The sequence below is a fragment of the Panthera leo genome, chromosome B3, assembly GCF_018350215.1.
Source record: "Panthera leo isolate Ple1 chromosome B3, P.leo_Ple1_pat1.1, whole genome shotgun sequence".
Taxonomy (NCBI): Eukaryota; Metazoa; Chordata; class Mammalia; order Carnivora; family Felidae; genus Panthera; species Panthera leo.
The window spans coordinates 38606538-38628640 of NC_056684.1; the positions used below are offsets into that span (position 1 = coordinate 38606538).

Here is a 22103-nt window from a genome sequence, read left to right on the forward strand (position 1 = left end):
CGTGGGTTCAAGTCCCACATTGGGCTCTGTGCTGACAGCTCAGAGACTGGAGCCTGCTTTGGATTCTGTCTCTCCCTCTATCTTTGCCCCTCCCCCACTCACGCTGTCTCTTTCTCACAAGTACATAAACATTTAAAAAATTTTTTAAATGAACAAATTAGGTCTTTTGCTTGAGGCGCCTGGTGGCTCAGTCTATTAAGCATCTGACTCTTGGTTTTGGCTCAGGTCACGATCTCATAGTTTTGTGAGTTCGAGCCCCACATCAGGCTCTGCACTGACCCTACAGAGCCTGCTTAGGATTCTCTCTCTCTCTCTCTCTCTCTCTCTCTCTGCCCCTCCTCTGCTTGAGCTCTCTCAGTCTCTCTCAAAATTAAGAAATAAACTTAGAAAAATTATTTAAAAAATAAATTGGGTTTTTTGCTTTTCTACACATGTGTTAATTTATGCACCTCCCCCCCCCCACCCCAATTATTTATTCTTCAAACTTAAGTAACAACATTTCTGGCACTGGGGGTGAAGGGGCTGGGTAGAAGGAGTCTTGTTTCTACCATCTGTCCTTGAGCCTGTCCCAGCAATAAGAATCTATAAATTCCCACACTGGGACAGCCTTAGGGCGGGGGGTATTTCAGGCAAATCCTGACCACCTCTAATCTCATGACATATTCCTGGGTTTACTGCGGCCTGAGGAGCTGGCTTGGGGGGTCATCCTAAGAGCAGATTATTTGGGGAGGATTTGGTGTGGAGGGGGTGGGGAGGAGTGGAGAGACACAGAAAGTGACCCAGAGAGAAAGGGGAGAGCAGCTGGACACAGTGGGAAAATATCTGCAAGTTGGAGTCTCAGGCCCTGAGCATGTTGGTCATTTGAGTGCGATTCTTTCAAGCCTCAGTTTCCTCATCCACAGAGTGGCATGAATATAGGTAATACTGCCCTTCCTCACTCCATAGGCTTACGAGAGGTTGATCACACACAGAAATACACTCTATGAACCGTAAAGCCCTGGAGCAGTGATGGTTTCTTCAGGGATGAGAGCAAATACACCTCTGTCTTGCCTCTGAGCTCCCCACAGGGGCCAAGCCCTTCCCCAGCCTCCAGCCTCAGGCCTCGTTGGCTCCCTCTTTCTTATCCGTCTCCAGTTGCAATGGTTAAATGTTGACACCGAATATGCTTTGGTTAAAAAGAATGAGGTTACCTCTCACGAAGGATGATTTGGTAACATCCATCAAAATCACAACGGACTCAGCAACTCCACTTTTAGGAACAGATGTGCACACACAGGGATGAAATTACACGTACGGGCATCTTCGCTGCGGTGTTCTGCGTGAGAGCAAAGCACTGTGGGAAAAAACGCCCAACCACAGGGGACTGGTTAGATCAGTTATGGAACATCCATCCAATGGAACGCTGAGAAGGCATTAAAACAAATGAGGTGGCTTTGGGTGCATTGATCTCCAACATATGCTAGAAAAAGAAAAAGAGCAAGTTGCCTAACAATATTACCTATCTACCTCCACTGACATAAAAAATCAAAACTACCTATATGTACCTAATTTTTATGAAAACACAGAGGAAATTCAGGGAGGGATGTGGGTCGTTGTCCAAAGTGGTCACCTCAGGGAGGGAAGGTGGGAGAAGGGGACAAAGAGAAGGGAACTTACCCTTTTGTTTCATTTACTTCAGGGATGGTTACCGTTGCTTTATATACCGTTGTATATTATTATACATGGAATACATCCATGTATTTTCTGTGTAATTTTTTTAAGTTTATTTGTTTTGAGAAAGAGAGAGCATGCGCAGGGGCAGAGAGAGAGGGAGAGAGAGACTCCCAAGCAGGCTCCACACTGTCAGCACAGAGTTCAATGCGGGGCTTGAACCCAGGAACTGTGAGATCATGACATGAGCCGAGATCAAGAGTCGGACGCTAAACTGAGCCATTCAGGTGCCCCTGTGTAATTTTTTAAACTTAAAATTTACATATATATATATATTTTTACATACAATTTTTATACTATATATACACCTATAAACACACACACATATGACTTAGAATCTTTCACTATCTTTAAAATTTTGGATCCCTGGCTATCGTTTCCGAGACTTTCTGAGATCATCATTGGGCCTCATGGCCCCTTAGGAGGGAGTCATCAGCATGGTTCCTTGAAATCCTCTCTGCAGAAGGACCCAGGCTCCCTCTTCCAAGGTGGCACCTCTTCCCAGTAATGAGGCACTCTATGCAGCCCTGAGGTCGGTCTGACGAGGACACCAGCCCCCACCCCGGGCCTAGCCCCAGCCCAGGGGTGATCCCTTGAGCTTGTTCTCACACCCTCTGTGCAGGGAGGAAGGCAAAAACCAAACGAAACCTTCTTGCATTTACTCCTTAAACAAACAGTATTCAGTCGTGAATAAAAACAGATGAGATTGGAGTCCAGTGAAGAGAGACTCTAATCAAATAGCCTCCTAAGTAAACATGAGATGGGACCTGTCACGGATGCTCTGGAAGACAGACCCAGACAACGTTCAGAAGAAAGAAAAGTTAGGGAGGCTTTTCTCCCATTTTCACTGAGAGCCTTTGCCTCTCCCCACCCCGGTCCTTGCCTTTTCCACCCTCCATGAACTGGAACCTGCTTGGCTGGGGTCTTCAGCGGCTGACCTGGGAGTGCTTCTCACCAGCGGAGATGAAGGAGAAAATGCAAGGCAGGACCCTGGAAGTGACCAGCAGATGAGCTCGGACCAAAGAGCTCCAGTGGGGAAGCGCTGGCCACTGGGGCAGGCTGATTCCAGGACAGTCGCCATCATCGGTGCTGGTCGTGGGCGCTGGCCACCAGCCATCCAAGGCTATCCCCTCCCCAGCTTCTGTCCGGCAAGGGCCCTGGGCTGCAAGGTCACTGCTGAGTGGGCTCTTTGGGTTTAGCATTGATGGGTTCACAGCTCGTGCCAGTGTCTGGACCAAGAAAAGCATTCTTGTGTGTGTGTGTGTGTGTGTGTGTGTGTGTGTGTGTGTACAGATGCACACCATACACATAGGTCTGTGCTCTGTGGATAAGGTGTCAACTCATTCCAGATGTACTGGAACAGCCCCAATTTCACATATTTGGACACCACAAACCATTGAAATATCCTGAAGACTCCAACATGATTATTTATGCAGCACTCCTTTGGTCTTGTTCCAAAAAAAGGATTTGAGAACCAGCTTGTAGAGCTGTATATACTTCAGGATCGAAAAATAACAGGCAGGTCGGGACGCCTGGGTGACTCTGTTGGTTAAGCATCCGACTCTTGATTTCAGCTCAGGTCACGATCTCATGGTTTGTGAGACTGATCCCCGTGTTGGGCTCTGCGCTGACAGCTCGGAACCTGCTTGGGATTCTCTCTCTCCCTCTCCCTCTGCCCCTCCCTGTGCTCTCTCTCTCTCTCTCTCTCTCTCTCTCTCTCAAAAGTTAAAAAAAAAAAAAATGAAAAAGTAAAAGAAAGAAAACAAGAGGCAGGGCAATCAGGGGGGATGGAGAGTGAGAAGTCAAGTCCTGGGCACACGCTGGACAGGGGCCACAGATGGAGCCACCATTTCCAAGCGGTCAGAGCCCCCCCAGAAACGAGACATGGATTCCTGCTCTTCAGACCTGCAGGAATTTGCCCCCAAAGCTCTCAGAAGGATGCAGTGTGACCCAGAGTCAGGAAAGAACAAGCTCATATTCTATATCTATGTGCTGGTTTGCTTCTACGTGACTTCTTTTGTCAAATCTCGCAGAAGAGGGCACTTGAGATGTGTGCATTTCGCTGTCAGCCAATCTCACCTCGAAAAGAAAAGAACCATCAACAGATCTAGTTACTGATACGCCTGCGAAGTGTTTAGGGGTGCAGGGGACCGGCACTGGCATGAAACGCATGGAAAAAGATGAACAGCTGGCTGGCGAGAGGAGGGTCATTGATGCGTGATAAAGCAGGTCCAGGAAAATACAGTCTCAGCGGACATACGGTGGACGCATGGTCCGGACTATGCGACTCTTTCAACTTTCCTGTGTGTTTGACGATTCTTTTTATTTTCTTGTTTCATTTTTTTAAGTTTATTTGTTTATTTGGAGAGAGATACGAGAGTTTATTTGGAGAGAGTTTTATTGGAGAGTTTATTTGTTTATTTGGAGAGAGAGGGCGAGTGGGGGAGGGGCAGGGAGAGAGGGAGACAGAGAATCCCAGGCGGCTCTGCACCGTTAGCACAGAACCCGGTGCGGGGCTCAAAGTCACCAAACGCAAGATCATGACCTGAGCCCAAACCAGAAGCCAGACACTTAATCGACTGAGTCACCCAGGTGCCCTATTTTTATAAGAAGAGGTGGGGCACTCAGAAACCAAGCGGACTATGGAAGTTACCATCCACACCCGGAAGGCTAAGACCCTACGTTTGTGCACACAGCCAGAGCCAGCAGCAGCCCTCCAAATCCACTGAACCCCTGGGCGCCTTGCCCACAGGCAGTGACAGGGGTTCTAGGACGCAGAGCTCCGCTTCAGCAGGGACAGAGAGGTCTGGCTCCTAGGGGCAGAGCCCACAGCGTGGCGGGATTTGGGCATCCCCCAAACAAAGCTCTCAGATCATGGAAACCCCTCATCAGACCATGAGGGAGCACCTACCCTCACAGGCCCTGTGCCTCACCCAGAGCACCCTGAGAAGTGGGTTTCAGCCGTGACAATATGATGGTATTGATGACAGGGATCATTTACTGGGGACTTTCTCTCTGCCGGGCACTGCAGTAAGCGTTTATACCTATCGTGTCATTTAATGTTTACATGACCCCAGGGAGTGGGTATATGATTGTCAGCCCCATTTATTAAAAAACCTTTAATGTTTATTTATTTTTGAGAGAGAGAGAGAGAGCACAAGCAGGAGAGGGGCAGAGAGAGAGGGAGACACAGAATCTGAAGCGGGCTCCAGGCTCTGAGCTGTCAGCACAGAGCCCGACATGGGGCTCGAACTCACGAACCGCGAGATCATGACCTGAGCCAAAGTCGGATGCTGAACCGACCGAGCCACCCAGGTGCCTCTTGTCAGCCCCATTTATGCATGAGAAATGGTTCAGAGAAGTTCAGGAACTTGGATGTAACATTCAGCTGGCAGATGCTGAGCTGGGATGCAAAGTTATATTTGACTCCAGACCCTTCGATCCTAACCACTGCCCCTTCCTGCTCCACCTGCCACCCACCCCATCCCTTCCACCCCACCCCCACCCCCTCTCCCAAAGGCCTGTCACAGACAACTTGTCTCTGCTCCATCGTCAGAAGAAAGTCTGACTCAGGGGGCACCTGGGTGGCTCAATCGGTTGAGCGCCCGACTCTTGATTTCGGCTCAGGTCATGATCTCATGGTTTGTGAGATCGAGCCCCACGTTGGGCTCTGTGATGACAGTGCAGAGCCTGCGTGGGATTCTCTCTCTCCCTCTCTCTCTGCCCCTCCCCCGCCCGCTTGCTTGCTCCCTCTCTTTCAAATTAAATAAATTAACTGAAAGGAAGGAAGGAAGGAAGGAAGGAAGGAAGGAAGGAAGGAAGGAAGGAAGGAAGTCTAACTTGGGACCAGAGTGCTCCTTATAAACCAAGCACCCCACTCCTGTCCTTGTGTTCCTGCTCCCCAGGACGACTCTGCACCCCGGAATGGGCTCCTTTCCCCAACACTCCCTGGAGACACACACACACACACACACACACACACACCACAACCTCCTGACCAGCTCCTGTGATGCAGCCCCACTGTCACCCCAGCAAACCCCCTACGTTCCCCCCAGCATCTTCAGTGCTGCTCAAAACCACAACAACCTGAAAATAGCCTATTGCCTCTTTCATGGAACCCCAGAGCTCAGGAAGACCAGACAGCTGGTAGCCAGCCTCCTATTTTTTTACAGAGGAGGAAACAAAGGCCCAGAGGGGGGCAATGGGTAGCCCAATGTCACACAGCATGCCAAGATTAAACTTTGTCTCCTGGGACTTGTCCCCTTAGCTCAGGTCTGGACAAGGCCGAGTTGGGTTGCAGGGCTGGGGGTAGCGGTGGATGGAGCCTAGAGAACCCTCTGGAGCAAAAGAGACTAGCGCCTAGGGCTAAAGAATCACTGGGCCCCGGGACCCGGAGAGAGCCGCTGTCATTTTACAGATAGGGAGTCTCAGTCCCACAGAGAGAAAGCCACCGTCACTGGATCCCACAGCTACTTGGCTACATGGAGGCAGGAATCTGTTTTCCTGAATCCTAAGTGGCTTTCCCACTCCAGCCCTTCAGGTGGCTCTGAAGGGTCCTGAGCCACAGAGCAGGCAGAGCTAAGCCCCTCCCATATCCATACCCAAATACCTGGCACCCACCAGCGCTCCCCGGACTTCTGCCTTTACCAAGTCACTTCCTAAAAGTCACAGGGCTTGGGTTATGTGCTGGGTCCAGCAGGGGCTACTGGAAGAGGGGTCCCCAACTCTGAGGCCCCTTGCAGGGAGGGGAGAGGAGGAGCTACAAGGGCCCAAAACTCTGGTCCCTCACAACACACCTGCTCTTCAGCCAGGCCTGGCCCCCCAGGGACTTCAGACCCACCCCCTCCTCAAAGGAAGGGTCTGCCCTCGTTGCTGCAGGCCTCAGGCTGGACCCAAGCAGCCCCTGGACTGAGGGGGAGAAGTAGTAGAAGGGTCAGTCACCCTGCCATGAGACCCAGGTCCTTCCAGCCAGAGCCAGGCTTGGAGCTCGTGGAAAGGAGAACAGGAATGGGACAGTGGAGACAGACGGCCCCAAGCAGCTCCGGCCATGCCAAGTTGACCATCCCCTCCAACACAAACACTGGGCCCCTGGCTCTGCAGGAAGAGGGCATTTTTCAGAGATGACATCAGCTCTTAACGTTTCACGTTTCTTACCTACCTCAGCCCAGAGAGCAGAGTCCCCAGAGCCCCCAGCTTGCTGAGGCAGGCACCAGCCCTGGTGCAATCAGCAGAGCACTGACCTCAGACACCACAGCAGTCCACGCCCAGCAGAGAGGGCCGCTCCGGTGGCTGTCCACGCGGCCTGCTCACCCCGAGGACATGGCCCTACCTGGGCACTGCACGACAGATGCAAGAGAAGATATCAAACTCCCAGTTCCCCAAACACACCTCGGGGCCTTCGCTCAGGTTGTTCTCTCTGTCCGTTCCCGTGCCTTCCCTGTTCCATGCCACCTAGCCAACACCTCTGCAGCCTTCAAGTGTCATGTCCAATGTCCCCTCTCCTGTGAAGCCAGCCCCACCTCCGTGAGCCTCCACAGTGTCCTATCCTTCCATCAGAGCCCTGAGCCCTCAGTACAGTATTTAGAACTACCTCACTTTCCCTCTCCTTCTCGGCCTTTCTCCCCAGACATGGAGCCCGTGGAGGGCACAGGCCAAGTCCTGTGCCACTCAGCCAGAAAGAGGTTCATCAACCACAGAGGGCTACGAGGCAGCCAGCTGAGAGAGCCCCACAGAGGCTCAGTTAAAGTCGGGGGAGCTGGAAGTGAATGAGGTGAAGGGAATCACACTGGGGGACCTGGGCAGCCGGGATGGGAAGCCACAGGGGCTGGGCCTCCAGGGTTTTCCAGCAACAGTTCTGGTTGAGTGAGCGAGGGAGTGAAGGTTCCAGACAGAGGCGGCGAGGTAGAAAAACCAACTTCACCTTCTGCCATGAATTCTCTCTGGCAGCAGGGAGAGGTGGACACAGATGCCTGCAAATGCTGATTCCCACCACGCCACCCCCACCGGGAGCTTCGCAGGCGAAAGGTGTGTGGAACGTGGCGCATCAGGCCCAGAAGGGGCCAGAGGGCACGGGTCTCTGCCCCTCTGCCCTGAGAGGGGGCTGACTCGCTGCCCCAGGGCCAAGCTGCCCCTGCTGCTGACTCAGGCCCCACTGGCCAGCTCAGCATTCCTGCCCTCCCCACTGAATGGGGCTATTGAAGCTCTTTGTAGAGGGAGGTGAGGCCACTGACCACACCCCCAACCAGAGCCTTCGCTATGCTCTGGGCTCTGCTCTCACGGGCAACACAGGCCCTGGGTTCAGTCCGAGAGCACTCTGGCTGCCGCTGCTACTCTGGGGGTGTCTGGCACCCACGACGATCCCAGGTAACCTGGCCGGGCTGCACCAGAGCGGGGATCCCAGTGGGAGGGCATCGTCCTGATCCTCAGGACTGGAGGCCCTGGGACGGCAACCTGCTCATGATCCCCAGCTTGGGGAGAGGTCTGTGCCTCTGCACACGCCACGGTATATAGGTGGGGGTGCTGCAGGGGCTCTGGGGGCTGTCTCGCCTCCCCCACCGAGTGGAGCTTCCCTAAGGCAGCAGTGGTCTTCCCATGCAATCAGGGCCTCTCACAGGGTATGGGCTGGGTATCCCCCATCAGACGGGGAGCAGGGGTGGTTTGGAGCCTTGCGCATCACACCCGGAGCCCCCCAAGCCCAGTGTCCATCTCCTCCTTTATCAGACCTGGTGTTCAGCCTCAGCCTCTGCTGGTGGCTCCCAGCAGGGCAAGGGCCCAGCTCTCTAGAGAGAGCCAACACCTCTCTAGATAGAGCAGCCCCGCCTCATCCCATCTTCCTCCCCTCCTGACCTTTGCCCCCCCAAGCTGGGACCTGCCTCCCCCCCCCAGCCCTGGCTGCTTTTTCAGGAATGGGGGAGGGCCGGGTGCCATGAAGCCAGTGCGGGCTGTCCCACTTTGGTGGGTGCTACTGCTGGTGTCCAGGCTGGGGGCCACCAGGAAGGGATCCCCAGAAGAGGCCTCCTTCTACTATGGAACCTTCCCACTTGGTATGTCCATTCCTCTGTTGGTCTGTCCGTCTGTCTGTCAGCTTGCCCACCTTGGGCTGGCTTGCCAGAGAGTTTGGTGTTTTCGTTTCCAGACAGGTAGGATGGGAAAAGTAACTCCGTACTGTTCTAAAATAAATGAATCTCCGAACAGATTTCTTTAAGCTTACTATACAGGCAGTTAACGTTAATCACAGCTAAAACTGTGCAAATCAAGTGTTTTAAATGTATTATGTCTACCCTCGCCCGGACCCATAGGTTCCCACTCGTAGGGAGCCGGGGGCAGGCGGCTGGGGAGGGGGCCTGCCCCGTGGCTGAGGACAAACAGCCCAGAGTCCAGGTGCTGGGTGGGGAGTGGGAAGGGGCCCAGGGCCCAGTGTGAGGTCTCTACTTGCAGGCTTCTCGTGGGGCGCGGGCAGTTCTGCCTTCCAGACAGAGGGAGCCTGGGACCAGGATGGGAAAGGGCCCAGCATTTGGGATGCCTTCACTCACAGTGGGAAGGGAAAGGTGCTTGGGGATGAGACAGCAGATGTGGCTTGTGATGGTTACTACAAAGTGCAGGTGAGTGATGAGTGTGTGTGCAGGTGAGTACGCACCTGAGAGGTGGACAGTGACACACTGGGGAGCCCGGAGGACAATGTCAATCTAGTGTTCTGCTAAACACCCCCTAGTCCACTGCAGGAAAAAGAGGTGGGGCTGTTGGTGGCTGGGGATTGGGGGGCAGGGGATGTGCAAGAGGTGGGAGGGTAGACGTTGGAGGAAAGGATAGCAGGGCCCCACCTGAGCCAGGGCCTTAGTCCAAGTGATGGACAGCTGAAAGGCTGATGCCATGACCCTGGGGTCTACAGGCCACAGTAGCCTGAGCCCTTGGTCTCTGCTTGTGAATTGGCCCCGTGGAGGAGGTCCCTCTGCTCAGGACCCACTTTTCCTCTCTGGGCTGACTTCTTGGGGGACTCATCACCCAAGTTTATTAGGAACACCCCAATTGACATCTCACAGCATCCCCATATCCTGCATTTAGTTGACTCTTGGCATATCCCCAGGAGAAAGGGGGCAGGTGCTTTCACACCCATTGTATGAATGAGGAGGAGTGAGCATGGGGGGGAGGGGGGCAGCGTGAGCCCCGCCCCAGAGTCCTAGGTGACCATTCCCCACCTGGCACCCCTGTCTGCACAGGAGGACGTCGTTCTGCTGAGGGAGCTGCATGTGAACCACTATCGATTCTCCCTGTCTTGGCCTCGGCTCCTGCCCACAGGCATCCGAGGTGAGACAGGGCAGCCCCTCCCAAGCCCAAGTGCGGGTCCTTTTGGCCATGTCGGCTTTGAGAGGACACTATAGAGTGCTGGGGAGGGAGAGCAGCCTGGAACATGGCTTCTCTGGCAGCAGCCATTACAGGTTCTGCAGGCAGCTGGGCTCCCGTGTCGTATCAGACCCGGAATCGGGCCGGCTGGGGGTGATTTCGGGCCCAAGAAAGGCCACAGGGCCCAGGAGCACTGCGCTTCAGAAGGCCAACGCCCCCTTATTTCACCTTCAGCTGACAAGGTGAACAAGAGGGGAATCAAGTTTTACAGCGACTTCATCGACGCCCTCCTCAAGAGCAACATCACCCCCGTCGTGACCTTGCACCACTGGGATCTCCCGCAGGTGAGGCTAATGCAGCCCAGACGGAGGCCCGGGGGGCTCCGCTCAGCACGGGGAGCCTGATTTGGGGACTGGGGTTGGCAAGGCAGGGGCAGAGGCTGGGGTCTGGACTGGGAGATGGGAAGGAGTGAAGAAGTCTGACCCACCCATGGAGGACGTCGGGCTGGTTTAACTGATGTTTGTAACAGGTGATGAGAGCAGATTTCGATGTTTTCCAAAAACATTTGGCCTAGAAACAACAAACCAAACTAAAAAGAAACCTCTTTTGAGTAAGATTTGATGATGTGGCATAATTAATGTACTTGTCTGAGCTGGTATCATAGGAGTACAGCCCCCCAAGCCATTTCTGTTGAGTCTCAACCTCACTGCCAGACCTCACTCTTCAAGCAATTCTTTCCTTCATTCCACAAGGCCCCTGGGAGAGGAGCCGTGTGTGTCACTCTCTGTGACACAGGTCATAGGAGGTCAGAGAACAGAGATGTGGCCTCAGGGTCACATCTTGAATGTTGGAAAGAGGCAGGGGTCCCATCACTGCTTCAAAGTGCTGGGCGTGGGGTGGAAGGGGTGCTCTGGTTTGAGGGGGCTTGGCAAGTGATGGGATTAAGAGTTTGGGGAGCAAGCAGGAGGAGGAGGGATGGAGGTTTGGAGGCGTAGCTTGGGACCAGGCCCCGGAGGCCTTGACTGCCGAGCTAAGGCGACTGGGATCATTCTGCAGGAAGGGGAGCCACCGGAGACCTCTATGCTGGGACTGGGGCCATGGAGCAGACTTCAGGGAGACAAACCGGAAGCCTCATGCCAGCTTCTTCCCCCGCTTTCACTAACCTAGCCCTTTAGCATCCCCTCAAACCCACCAGGCAATCTCAGTGGAATGATGCATCTTGGGAAAATCCCACCTTCACAAGCAGATGCCTTTGGTTGGAAGAGAGTCCTCCACTGAAGAAGGCAGAGCCCCCCCCTCACAATAGAGCTTCTGAGGTTCCTGACGTCCGCACGGCCCTCAAAATCCTAATCAGAGGTTCCATGTCCTGCATCATCTCTTATTTCTTCTGAATGTGTATTCGAGGTTCTTTTCCCAGGATCAGACCTCTCCCCCTCGGCCAGTGTCCTTAAATATTCAATCTATCACGTTCCTTCCAAGCGGGAGAGTCTCACAGCTTCTCTGTCCCTTCCCTCTTGTTTGTATAAGGTGTGACATGTCCCCACACTGATGTTGCCTCATGGTTCATTGCTGGCCACCATCCTCAAGTTGTCACATCCAAGGCCCCCCATCTTTGCTCTCCGTTGCTCTAAACAGCCTCTGTGGTTGTCATCACCCTTGTTTCTCCCACGAGCGTGGCCTATCGACTCCAAAAGTCTTTTCCGGAGACAGATCCTTGGGGCACCTGCTTCTCTCTCCACCAGCTGCTCCAGGTCAAGTACGGCGGGTGGCAGAATGTGAGCATGGCCAACTACTTCCGTGATTATGCCGATCTGTGCTTTGAGGCCTTTGGGGACCGGGTGAAGCACTGGATCACTTTCAGTGACCCTCGGGTAAGCAGGGCCCTTCTCCAGGGGGGAAGCCCCCCTTCCCGGACCACGGCGCTCCTGCTCCTTCTCACAGGCCCTGTGGGCCCCGCTTGCCGCCCCTGTAGACGATGGCAGAAAAAGGCTATGAGACGGGCCACCACGCTCCCGGCTTGCAACTCCACGGCACGGGCCTGTACAAGGCGGCACACCATATCATTAAGGTGAGGTGGGTCCTTGTGGGAGTGAAGGTGGGGTTCAAGGCAGAGGAACAACCCTCAGTGTCGGCTCAGCCTGCCCCAGGGGTCTGAGCCTGAGCTCCGTCATCTGCGGTTCCAGCATATTCCACCACACCTTCGCACCACTCACTTGCATCCCACGAGGATTTATGGAGGGAGTGCCCGGTCATCCAGTGCTGGGCACTTGCTGAGACAATAGAGTGGCTGCTCCCTAGAGCTTACAATCCAGTCAAGGGGATGGAGCGCATGCATGTGAAAACTTGTCACCTGCATGTCTAAACAGCCTTGTGAGGACTGGTGACAGGAAGAAGGGGCGGGACGCCAGTGAACCAGGGGCTAAAGTCTTCAATGAATGAGCGGCAGTAACTGGAGGTTGAAGGACAACGGTAAGGAGTTAGGAGTGTTTGTCTCAGAGCATGGACTTCAAAGGACCTGGGATTTTGGAAGGAGAAATAGTTTGGAAGCAGCAGGAAGGAGCAAGGCAGACACTACCCTAAGGTATGCGAGGTGTGAGGGGAAAGCTGGCGTCTTCTTGGAAGAGCTGCGTTGGGGATGTTCTTTGGGGCAGCCAAGCTGAGTAAGGGCACGGGAGTGAAGGAGACAGAGGAGACGCTGGGGTGACTCAGGTATTACAAGGCTGCTGGAGAGGCTTTAGAAGGGGGAGGGACTGGGTCACACTGCAGGACACATAGGAGGGTACAGGCGATGTCGCCTAGGAAACAGGGATGTGAGGCATGACAGGATGGTCCCAGTGGACTCTCAGTGGAAGGGGACAATCTGATCAAGCAGGAAGCCAAGGGGCCCCTCAGTGACATACTAGACTCTCAAATTCCTGTCAGGGAGAGAACTTTCTCATTCCTTCTACGCTTGGCATAGGAGTCCTTAAACTGTGGATACTCGAAGGGCAGAGCTCTGAAGGCATCAGTGGGTCACCGGCAAGAGAGTATGGAGAGAAGGCATGTCAGCACATTTTCAATTCTAGTCTTAAGACTGTTCCAGATGCTTGGTATTTTCCTAACTTCCTGAGCAACTCTGGGAAAGGTATTGCCTAGTTAACCACCTAGAGAACGAGTAGGAACAACACAAGGAGCCTTAGCAAAAATCTTAGAAACAAGAAATATCACAAAGAGGTGGTTTGTGTGTTTGTGCCAGAGTGAGACCGAGTTTCTCTACAGAACACAGGAAACACGTGCGTCTGGAGGTCGTAAGAAGGGAGAAAAGGGATTGGGATAATCAAGGCTGGACCCAGGGAAAACCTGGGACTCTCAGTCAAATCAGATCCCTGGTCAGGACAGAGGGAGACGTGCGCCAGCCAGGCACCTCTGATGCACCCCTCTGTTTTCAGGCCCACGCCCAAGCCTGGCATTCCTACAACAGCACGTGGCGTGGCAAGCAGCGAGGTGAGCCTCACCACCCACATGCTAGGAACATACCCCCGGCGGGCTGATACCCTTCACCCCTGCCACCACCTGCCCTTTTTTTTTTTTTTTTGAGAGAGCGAGAGAGTGAGGGAGAGGGGCATAGGGAGAGAGAGAGAGAGAGAGAGAGAGAAAGAGAGAGAGAGTGTCTTAAACAGGCTCCATATTCCCAGTGCGGAGCACAACGTGAGGCTCGATCCCACAACCCCGGGACAATGACCTGAGCCAAAATCGAAGGGTCGGAAGCTCAACAAACTGAGCCACCCAGGAGCCCCTCCCCTGTCTTTTCTTTTAAGGTCTGGTGGGGATCTCATTAAACTGTGATTGGGGGGAGCCCATGGACATCAGTAGCCCCAAGGACATAGAAGCTGCCGAGAGATACCTACAGTTCTGCCTGGGCTGGTTTGCCAACCCCATCTATGCCGGCGACTACCCCCAAGTCATGAAGGACCGGATCGGTGAGCCACGTCACACTTTAGTTCCAGGCACCACAGCAACAGTACTGAGCCCAGGTGAAGGGGTGGAGAGGCGGGAGACAGGGGTGGAGGAACATGCTGGGCTTGGGTGAGGCACTCAAGGGATAGCCCAGCCCCCAAGGAACTGAGAACTGGTTTTTTGAGTTGGGGCGAGGGGAGGAAGGACACATCCCCAGACGTGGAGATTGGGAGTTTCAGAACCCAGGGGGAAACACAGCAATTTTCTGGACTGCTTTCTTTTGCGTTCTGCCGTCCTGCCTCTTTCTCCCCACTCCACTCCATCTCATTTTAAGTGAAGTAAGAGAGAGAGGTCAAAGACGCAGTCACGGGCGTGTCAGTTCTATCGTTGGTTCTATTACTTGAGGAATGCTTTCCAAGCTCTGGTTTCCACAGTGTCCGAGAAGAGAATAAAGACACATAGAGCTCCCAAGGCTGAATCAAGTTGGGTGCTTTTAAGTGCCATATAACAGAAAATGCCAACTAAAATGGCTTGAAAAGTAGGGGATTTATCATCCCAGGTACTGAGTCCAGAAGAGGTGATCCAGGGCCGGGTAATCCAGCCTTCAGGGATGTCTTTGTGGACCAAGGCTCATTCCATCTTTGACTCTGGCACCTTAGCCAGCCCATCAACGCTCCTATCAGCCACAAAATGGCTGCAGAAGCTCCAGGCATCATGTCTTCCCACATCACATCTTTCCAGAAAAACGGAAAGAGCTCCAGCATACCCATTTTTTAAGAACAAGGAAAATCTCCCCAGAAAACCTCCACTCACAACCAACTTCCCTACAAGGGATGTCCTCAAGAGATGGAACTGTCACATGCCCCAGAAAATGCCTTAGACCACCAGGACCTCAGAGGCTGGGGAAGCCAGGACTCTCATCAAGGATATGGCCCCTTGGAAGAGGATGTGGAAGAGGATAAGAAAGAAGACAGGCCTGGCGCTACTGACTTGGGGGGCAGCCAATCGTGTCTGGCCACACGAATCTAAAAGTATTATCTCTGTTTATTTAGAGGTATCGGTCTGCGTGCCCCTAAAAAAAGAGACAAGGTTAAGATTGTAAATAGGTTACAATCTCACACGGCAAGGCTATTTTGGATGTTTGACTAAGAACTGTCGACATTTCAAAATTGTCTCTTTCTAAGGCACCACTTATCAGACTTACCTGGAATCTTCTGACTCTGCCGCTAACCGGTGAGCGGTTCTGGGCACGGTGTCTCACCTCTTCGGCTGTCATTTTTATCATCTGAAAAGGAAGGATTACACAAATAATCTCTAAAAATCCCTTGGCAATAACTAGGTCCGTGACACATCTATCTATGCACATGTGTTCAAAATCCCGAGAAGGATTTCCTCAAGGTGCACAAGGAAAAGCCCTCAGGACGGGGCCGGCACCCCGCTTTGCAGGCACAGCCCATCATTCACACGGCACATTCACTCTCGGGACCCTCGGAGGCCGTAGCGGGAGCCACAGCAGGATGGCACTAAAGGAGCCGAATTATTGCTCATAGGACAGTTCTTGGGCTTAAGGCCAGTAATTCCAGACTCCGTCCACTCCAATTTTGTGGTAACTCTAATGGAAACCGGGCTGAGTTTTTCCTTATATGATGTGTACGGAAGGATTCTCTGAGCAGTTCATGTTTTCTTTAGTGAAAGCATTCTGCCAGAAATCTTGTACACAAATTACTTCCAGGCATCTTATAAGCACAATAAATATGTAAACAAAAGTACTTCTAGGCCCGTGCTGTCCAACAGAACTTCCAGTGATGATGGAGAGAAGTTCTGTATCTGTGACTTCTGATATGAGAGTCTGGAGTCATTTGTGTCTATTTAAATTTAAGTTTTTTAAAAATTAAAAACGTGGTCCTTCAGTGTGACTGACCCAGAGATACAGTCACACTGGCCATAGTCCAATGGCCACATGTAGCCAGTGGCTACTGTATTAGACGGTCCAGAGACAATGCCTGGTGGTTTTTCTCAAGTTACTGAATGTAACTGAAAAAAACACGCTAAGATCATAAAGGTATTTGATAATACAAGCTTTTCACCCATTTAAAAACCAATAGCCTCTTTGGAAACATTTTTATGCTTCTATTTTACAACTCATACCAATGTTAGTCTTCTTTATTCATTTAAAACCCCTTTCTTTCTTTTTTTTGCATACGTTCTACAAAGACACGCAGGTTTCAAATTTTTTAAAGTACAAGAGAGTACAGGCAGACAGCCTCTCCTCTGCTGTCCTGCCCACCACTCCCTTCCAGTGTATTCAATAAACTTCTATCACCTAAAAAAAAAAAAAAAAAGAGAGAGACAGAGAGTAAAAAGTGAGAAGTCAAGCTTCCCTCCCTCCCTCTCCTCATTGCTTCCAGCCCCTGGGAGGAAGCATACTTCCAGAGATGGATTGTGCCCATGTGGGCAAAAACACTGCTGCTCCTTGTGTGTAGTTGTTAAACGCAATTCTTTGCATCTTCCACTTAAAACATGTGTCCTGGCATTCTTTCCATGTTGGCAATAGTGCTGGTATATAGTCATCATTCTGATGACTTCACAGAGCTGTACGGACATACAGATCTATTTAAACAGTCTCTCGAGAGACATTTGTTTGCAATCTTTTGCTACTCAATCTACAATGAAGATCCCTGTATACATCCTTTTACACGTGCAAGTAAAAGGTAGGATGAACAGATATGGAAATGATCAGGGAAAGGACCTATCTTTCTCCAATTAAAAAAAAAAAAAATTTTTAACACTTATTCATTTTTTGAGAGGCGGAGAGACAGGGAGACAGAGAATCCGAAGCAGGCTCCAGGCTCTGAGCTGTCAGCACAAGGCCCAATGCAGGGCTTGAACTCATGAACTGCGAGATCATGACCTGAACCAAAGTCAGACGTTTAACCGACTGAGCCACCCAGGCACCCCTCCTTTTACAGTTTTAAATGCTAGGACAAAATTTCCCGACACAGAGGTCGTACCAGCCTACACTACAACAGTACGTGAATGTGACCGTATGTCCCCACCCATGGCCCGCACCACCAATGACCTTCCACATCTCTTCCCAGAGGCAAGCAAAATTACCAATTTTGTATTTAAGAATATAGGCATCTAAGGCCACATTTTTCCATATAGCCACAATGTTGCCTGCATACCACTTACTGAGTAATCTATGGAACATATCACTTTAATTTTTTTTTAATTTATTTTGAGAGAGAGAGAAAGAGAAACCATGAATGAGGGAGGGGCAGAGGGAGAGAATTCCAAGCGAGCTCTGTGCTGACACAGTGCAGACGCAGGGCTCTAACCCACAAACTGAGATCATGAGCCAAAATCAAGAGTCAGACGCTTAACCAACTGAGCCACCCAGGCGCCCCTGAAAATATAGCTTTTGCGCAATATAACCTTTAAAAATTTTGAATAGTATTCAAATGTTAAAATTCCAGCTTAAAAGGCTAAGGTTATATTTTCCATATAAACGAATCCCAAAGGCCGGGATCTGGACGGCAGCTTTTATGTCAACGTGCCACTATGATCACGGTAGGAACAGCAAAAGAATCGTAAGAAAGTAAAACTTGGTGAAATTCTATTTTTCTCTCTCAATAGGGAAAAAGAGTGCAGAGCAAGGCCTGGACATGTCAAGGCTACCGGTGTTCTCGCTCCAGGAGAAGAGCTACATCAAAGGCACATCTGATTTCTTGGGATTAGGTCACTTTACCACTCGGTACATCACAGAAAGGAACTACCCCTCCCGCCAGGGGCCCAGCTACCACAATGACCGTGACTTAGTAGAGCTGGTTGACCCGAACTGGCCTGACCTGGGGTCGACGTGGCCAGTGTCTGTGCCGTGGGGGTTTAGGAGGCTTCTCCACTTCGCTCAGGTGATTATCACATTCGGCTATTTCACGGGCACTTTTTACCCCAATTCATGATCTTACAGCTTAGGCCCAGGGGCCTACATTTTAGTTTAAGTTTTTATTTGAATTCCAATCAGTCAGAGTGCCTACATCTTCAAGTTAATAAAACAAGCTCGGTTAGTTGTTCTTCAGAGGCCACCAGATACGGGCTTTACAGGCCAACGCTATGAGGAACCGCTTCAACGTATGTACCTGTGGCTACAAATTCTCATCCCACGTTTATTTTGCTCTTCTCACTTGAAATATGTGAGAAAGAACACAGCCTGAGGTAGATTTTCTCTACAATGATGCTGATTGACTGAGAAATGTAGTCTTTCATATGAACTTTGTCCTGTCTACACTCACCTCCAGGTAAATGTGTAAACTGGCATCCACTAAATGCTAAACACACTCGATTAGAATAGAGCAGGCTTGACTCAGTGCTCGCATGTGCCTCAGACTCGGAAACCCAATTGGAGGTCGGAATTTTTAAGATATTCCTTACTATGACTCACTTTCAGACTCAATACGGCAACCCTCCCATCTATGTGACAGAAAATGGAGCATCTCAAAAACTACACTGTACTCAATTATGTGACGAGTGGAGAATTCAGTACCTTAAAGGCTACATAAACGAAATGCTAAAAGGTGAGCTATAGACCAACACTGTCTTCACAAATTTTGTTTAACTTGGACAGAATTTGATAACACACGTGACCGGCTGAAGCTTGTTTCTGAATCTCATAAATGAATGCATTTAAAATTATCTTCACAGTATTATGTTTCCAAGTAAATGAAATATATTAAAAATGGAACAAAATGTCTTTGCAGCTATAAAAGATGGTGTTAATATCAAAGGGTATACTTCCTGGTCTTTGTTGGATAAGTTTGAATGGGAGAAAGGATATTCAGACAGATACGGATTCTACTATGTCGAATTTAACAACAGAAATAAGCCACGCTATCCAAAGGCATCAGTTCAATATTACAAGAAGATTATCACCGCCAATGGGTTTCCCAATCGAAGAGAGGTAGGACAAATTATTGAGGTTGCTTGTTCTAGACTGCATTTTTAAATAATCTCTACAGCCAGGGTGGGGTTCAAACTCACAACCCCAAGATCATGAGTCGGAGGCTCTTCCGACTGAGCCAGCCAGGTGCCCCTCACTTGTTCTAGATTTTGAAAGAGCTAAGCAGCTTGGGTGAGGAGGGTGGTGAGACTCCCTCCTCCCTTCTCCGTGGAGAACAGGGTTTTGTGGGCCTTTGTCTCTTCCCCTAACTTGTGCCACCTCTTTGCTCATTTGCTTAGAATGGAGTAAACCTGCCTTAAAATTAAATCCTAACTTTAAAATTTGTTTTTGTAACATTTATTCTTTTTTGTGAGAGAGACAGAGCATGAGCGGGGAAGGGGCAGAGAGAGAGAGGGAGACACAGAATCCGAAGCAGGCTCCAGGTTCTGAGCCCCATGCGGGACTTGAACTCACAGAGTACGAGATCATGACCTGAGCTGAAGTTGGACACCCAACTGACTGAGCCACCCAGACACCCCAAATCCTAACTTTTAAAATTCAGTCCTAACTCACAGAGCGTGAAGGGCAAACTAGTTATGTACGAATCCTGAATGTTTTAGGTTATGACAGTCAGTAGAGACTTCTAGTTAAATGTTCTAAATGTTACATTTTAATGCAAATAAATACTGCCTATTTACTCTTCAACATATGTGAAAACAGTTACAGTAAATAACAGTAAAATAAATGTATAATGACCACACAACTTTCACTTCTTTTCCCACTAGTTCCAAAGTGAGATTAAAAATAATTCATCTTAATATTAATAATCCTTTAAAACCTACCAAACATTTTCAGTAACCTACAAATGTTTCTACCAGCTAAGTTGCTATCGAGGACAGGCAATTAAAATTGTAATTTAGAATGTCTTCATAAAGAAAATTTCTAAAAAGAAATCTCACTTGTTTACCAACATTCTTTTAGGGTGAGCCCCCTGGCACCATAAAGAAGCAGTGACTGATAGGCATTCACTAGTCTGGCGTTTCTAGAAAAGCGCTAGATTGTAAGCTCCTCAAGAATAAAGACTTCTTTTTTTTTTTTTTTTTTTTAAACTCCCTCACAAAGATGCACATAGGTATTCAATAAATATTAACTAAACTTCAGGCAGATTTAAATTTGTCTTAATCCTACATTATTTTAAAACTGATTTCAGGGGCATATGGGTGGTCCAGTCAGTTAAGTGTCTGACTCTTAATTTCAGCTCAGGTCAAGATCTCATGGTCTTGAGATGGAGCCCACGTTGGGATCTTCGGCTGGGCACGAAGCCTGCTTAAGATTCTCTCCCTCTCCCTCTGCTCCTCCCTCATTCATGGGCTCTCTCTCAAAAAAAAAAACAAAAACAAAAACAAGATTTCAAACTGCAAAAAATTAGTCTAAGATGACATTACTTATCTAGTGGATTTTTATTAGGTGGAAAGTTGGTATCTCAAAGCCTTGGAAACTTGTGCAATCAACAATCAGATGCTTGCTGCAGGTGAGTGTATTTTAATCCTTCCCTTTGACAACTAAGGCACATAATTATACATATAATGATGTTACCAAAACCTCAAAATGTGGATCTACGTGAAGTCAATCTTTCCAAAACACACAATTAAAAATGAATTTTTTCCTTCACTTTGAAGCAATGTCAAATTTCTATTTTATAAGAATTTCAAATATTTTAAAAATCTACCAGAAAAGAGAAATATTGTATCCACTCTAGTTTTATTTTTCTGAATCATACTGTCAACTTATAAACTTATTTTTGTTATAGTGGGCTTTGTGGAAGGAGGGAAAAATGGAACCATATTCAAATAGAATAAACATCGAAAAGTCAAAGAACACTCCAGATTTTATATTCACTCATTCAGCAAGTAATTAGTAAGCACTCACTATTAGCTAGGGGGTGTTGTAACTAGAATACAGCAATAAATAAAACAAGGTCCCTGACTTCATGGAAGGCCCGGTTCCCAAGGTTCAGAGATGTGGAATAACAAAGACGCATCTACACATCAACAAGGCCAGCACAGATCATTTGTTTCTTTGAATTCGGTCTTTCTCTATGAGGGCAATCAGAGAAATATACTTCCTGTTTTAACAAACCCATCTTTAATGTGGTATCGGAGGTGGAAAGTGCTAGACCAAACAAATCCTACCAATTCAGCTATTTTCATAGCTGTTTTATACCACTGTGCCCTGCTCCCATCTGAATAACCAGGTAATATTAAGGATGTATATTCCTTTAAACCAAAATAAACTTATTTAATCACCTAGACATATGATGTAGAATTTACTGCTGAGCCTATGAAATCTGTGGGAGCAGGGTCTGTGCCTTATTTATCTCCGTAGCCAGGGTGCCTGGCACAAAACCTGCAGTAGGAATTACATACATGTTCATTAGTATAATCACGTATGTGAAATACACTTATTATTCAACTCTTCAAGATACTTACTTAACAGTGCAAGAATTCCCACAAAAATATGGCAACTCCTCCACCTCTTAAGATACATCTTTGAATAACATCTTTGAAAGGTTGGGAGACGTTTGCCAAGGATTTTCCTTTCATAAATCCCCCCAGTGAAAATTACAGAAACCAGGGAACATGGCTGTCAATATTCTCACATTAATTTATGGTAAGTGCAAGTATAACACGCATTTAGACTTTATTCCAGTACCTACGGAAGAACCAAATGTAGGCAATCTTTATTCCATATTTTCTGAAGGATATTACAAAGCCCTCACATAATTGTTTTTAAATAACATTTTATAATGTTAAGAGAACCACGTTCTCTTTTATAGCAAGTGAGATTAATTACAAAGCTGGATGATGCCATTTTCCAAGTTTTCCCCAATGCAGGGGAATCTTTCCAGATGAAGCTATATTCACTAAAATGACGACACTCTCATTTGTGGTGTTCTCTCTCCCGTTTCAGAGCCGTTACTAAGTCACATGCAGATGGTGACAGAGATCGTGGTACCTACAGTCTGCACGCTTTGCATACTAATCTCCGCAGTTCTCCTGATGCTCCTCCTTCAGAGCCAGAGCTGAGACCGGGTTACCCATTTTATAGATCCATCTTTCGTAAAGAATCCTCTGGACATTCCTCCTTTTTCTGCCTTGAAGGTTTATATACATTTCTGGTT

At 49.3% G+C, this 22103-nt stretch overlaps 1 protein-coding gene across 3 annotated transcripts; it reads left to right on the forward strand.

Annotated features, from left to right (window-relative positions):
* Nucleotides 1–8635: 8635 nt before the first annotated feature.
* Nucleotides 8636–22008, forward strand: LCTL (lactase like). 3 transcript variants are annotated; one of them, XM_042941648.1, is made up of 13 exons: nucleotides 8636–8753; nucleotides 9148–9311; nucleotides 9927–10014; nucleotides 10285–10394; nucleotides 11793–11921; nucleotides 12023–12118; nucleotides 13479–13533; nucleotides 13848–14009; nucleotides 17623–17897; nucleotides 18434–18560; nucleotides 18744–18943; nucleotides 20390–20453; nucleotides 21893–22008. In XM_042941648.1, exons 1-13 carry the CDS (start codon nucleotides 8636–8638, stop codon nucleotides 22006–22008), a joined length of 1704 nt encoding a protein of 567 aa, XP_042797582.1. The 3 variants fall into 3 exon arrangements, with proteins under 3 accessions (XP_042797582.1, XP_042797583.1, XP_042797584.1); XM_042941649.1 differs by lacking the exons at nucleotides 8636–8753; nucleotides 9148–9311; nucleotides 9927–10014; ... (1 more) ...; nucleotides 18744–18943; nucleotides 20390–20453 and having other exon boundaries at nucleotides 11832–11921; XM_042941650.1 differs by lacking the exons at nucleotides 8636–8753; nucleotides 9148–9311; nucleotides 9927–10014; ... (2 more) ...; nucleotides 18744–18943; nucleotides 20390–20453 and having other exon boundaries at nucleotides 11832–11921.
* The last annotated feature ends 95 nt before the right edge of the window (nucleotides 22009–22103 follow it).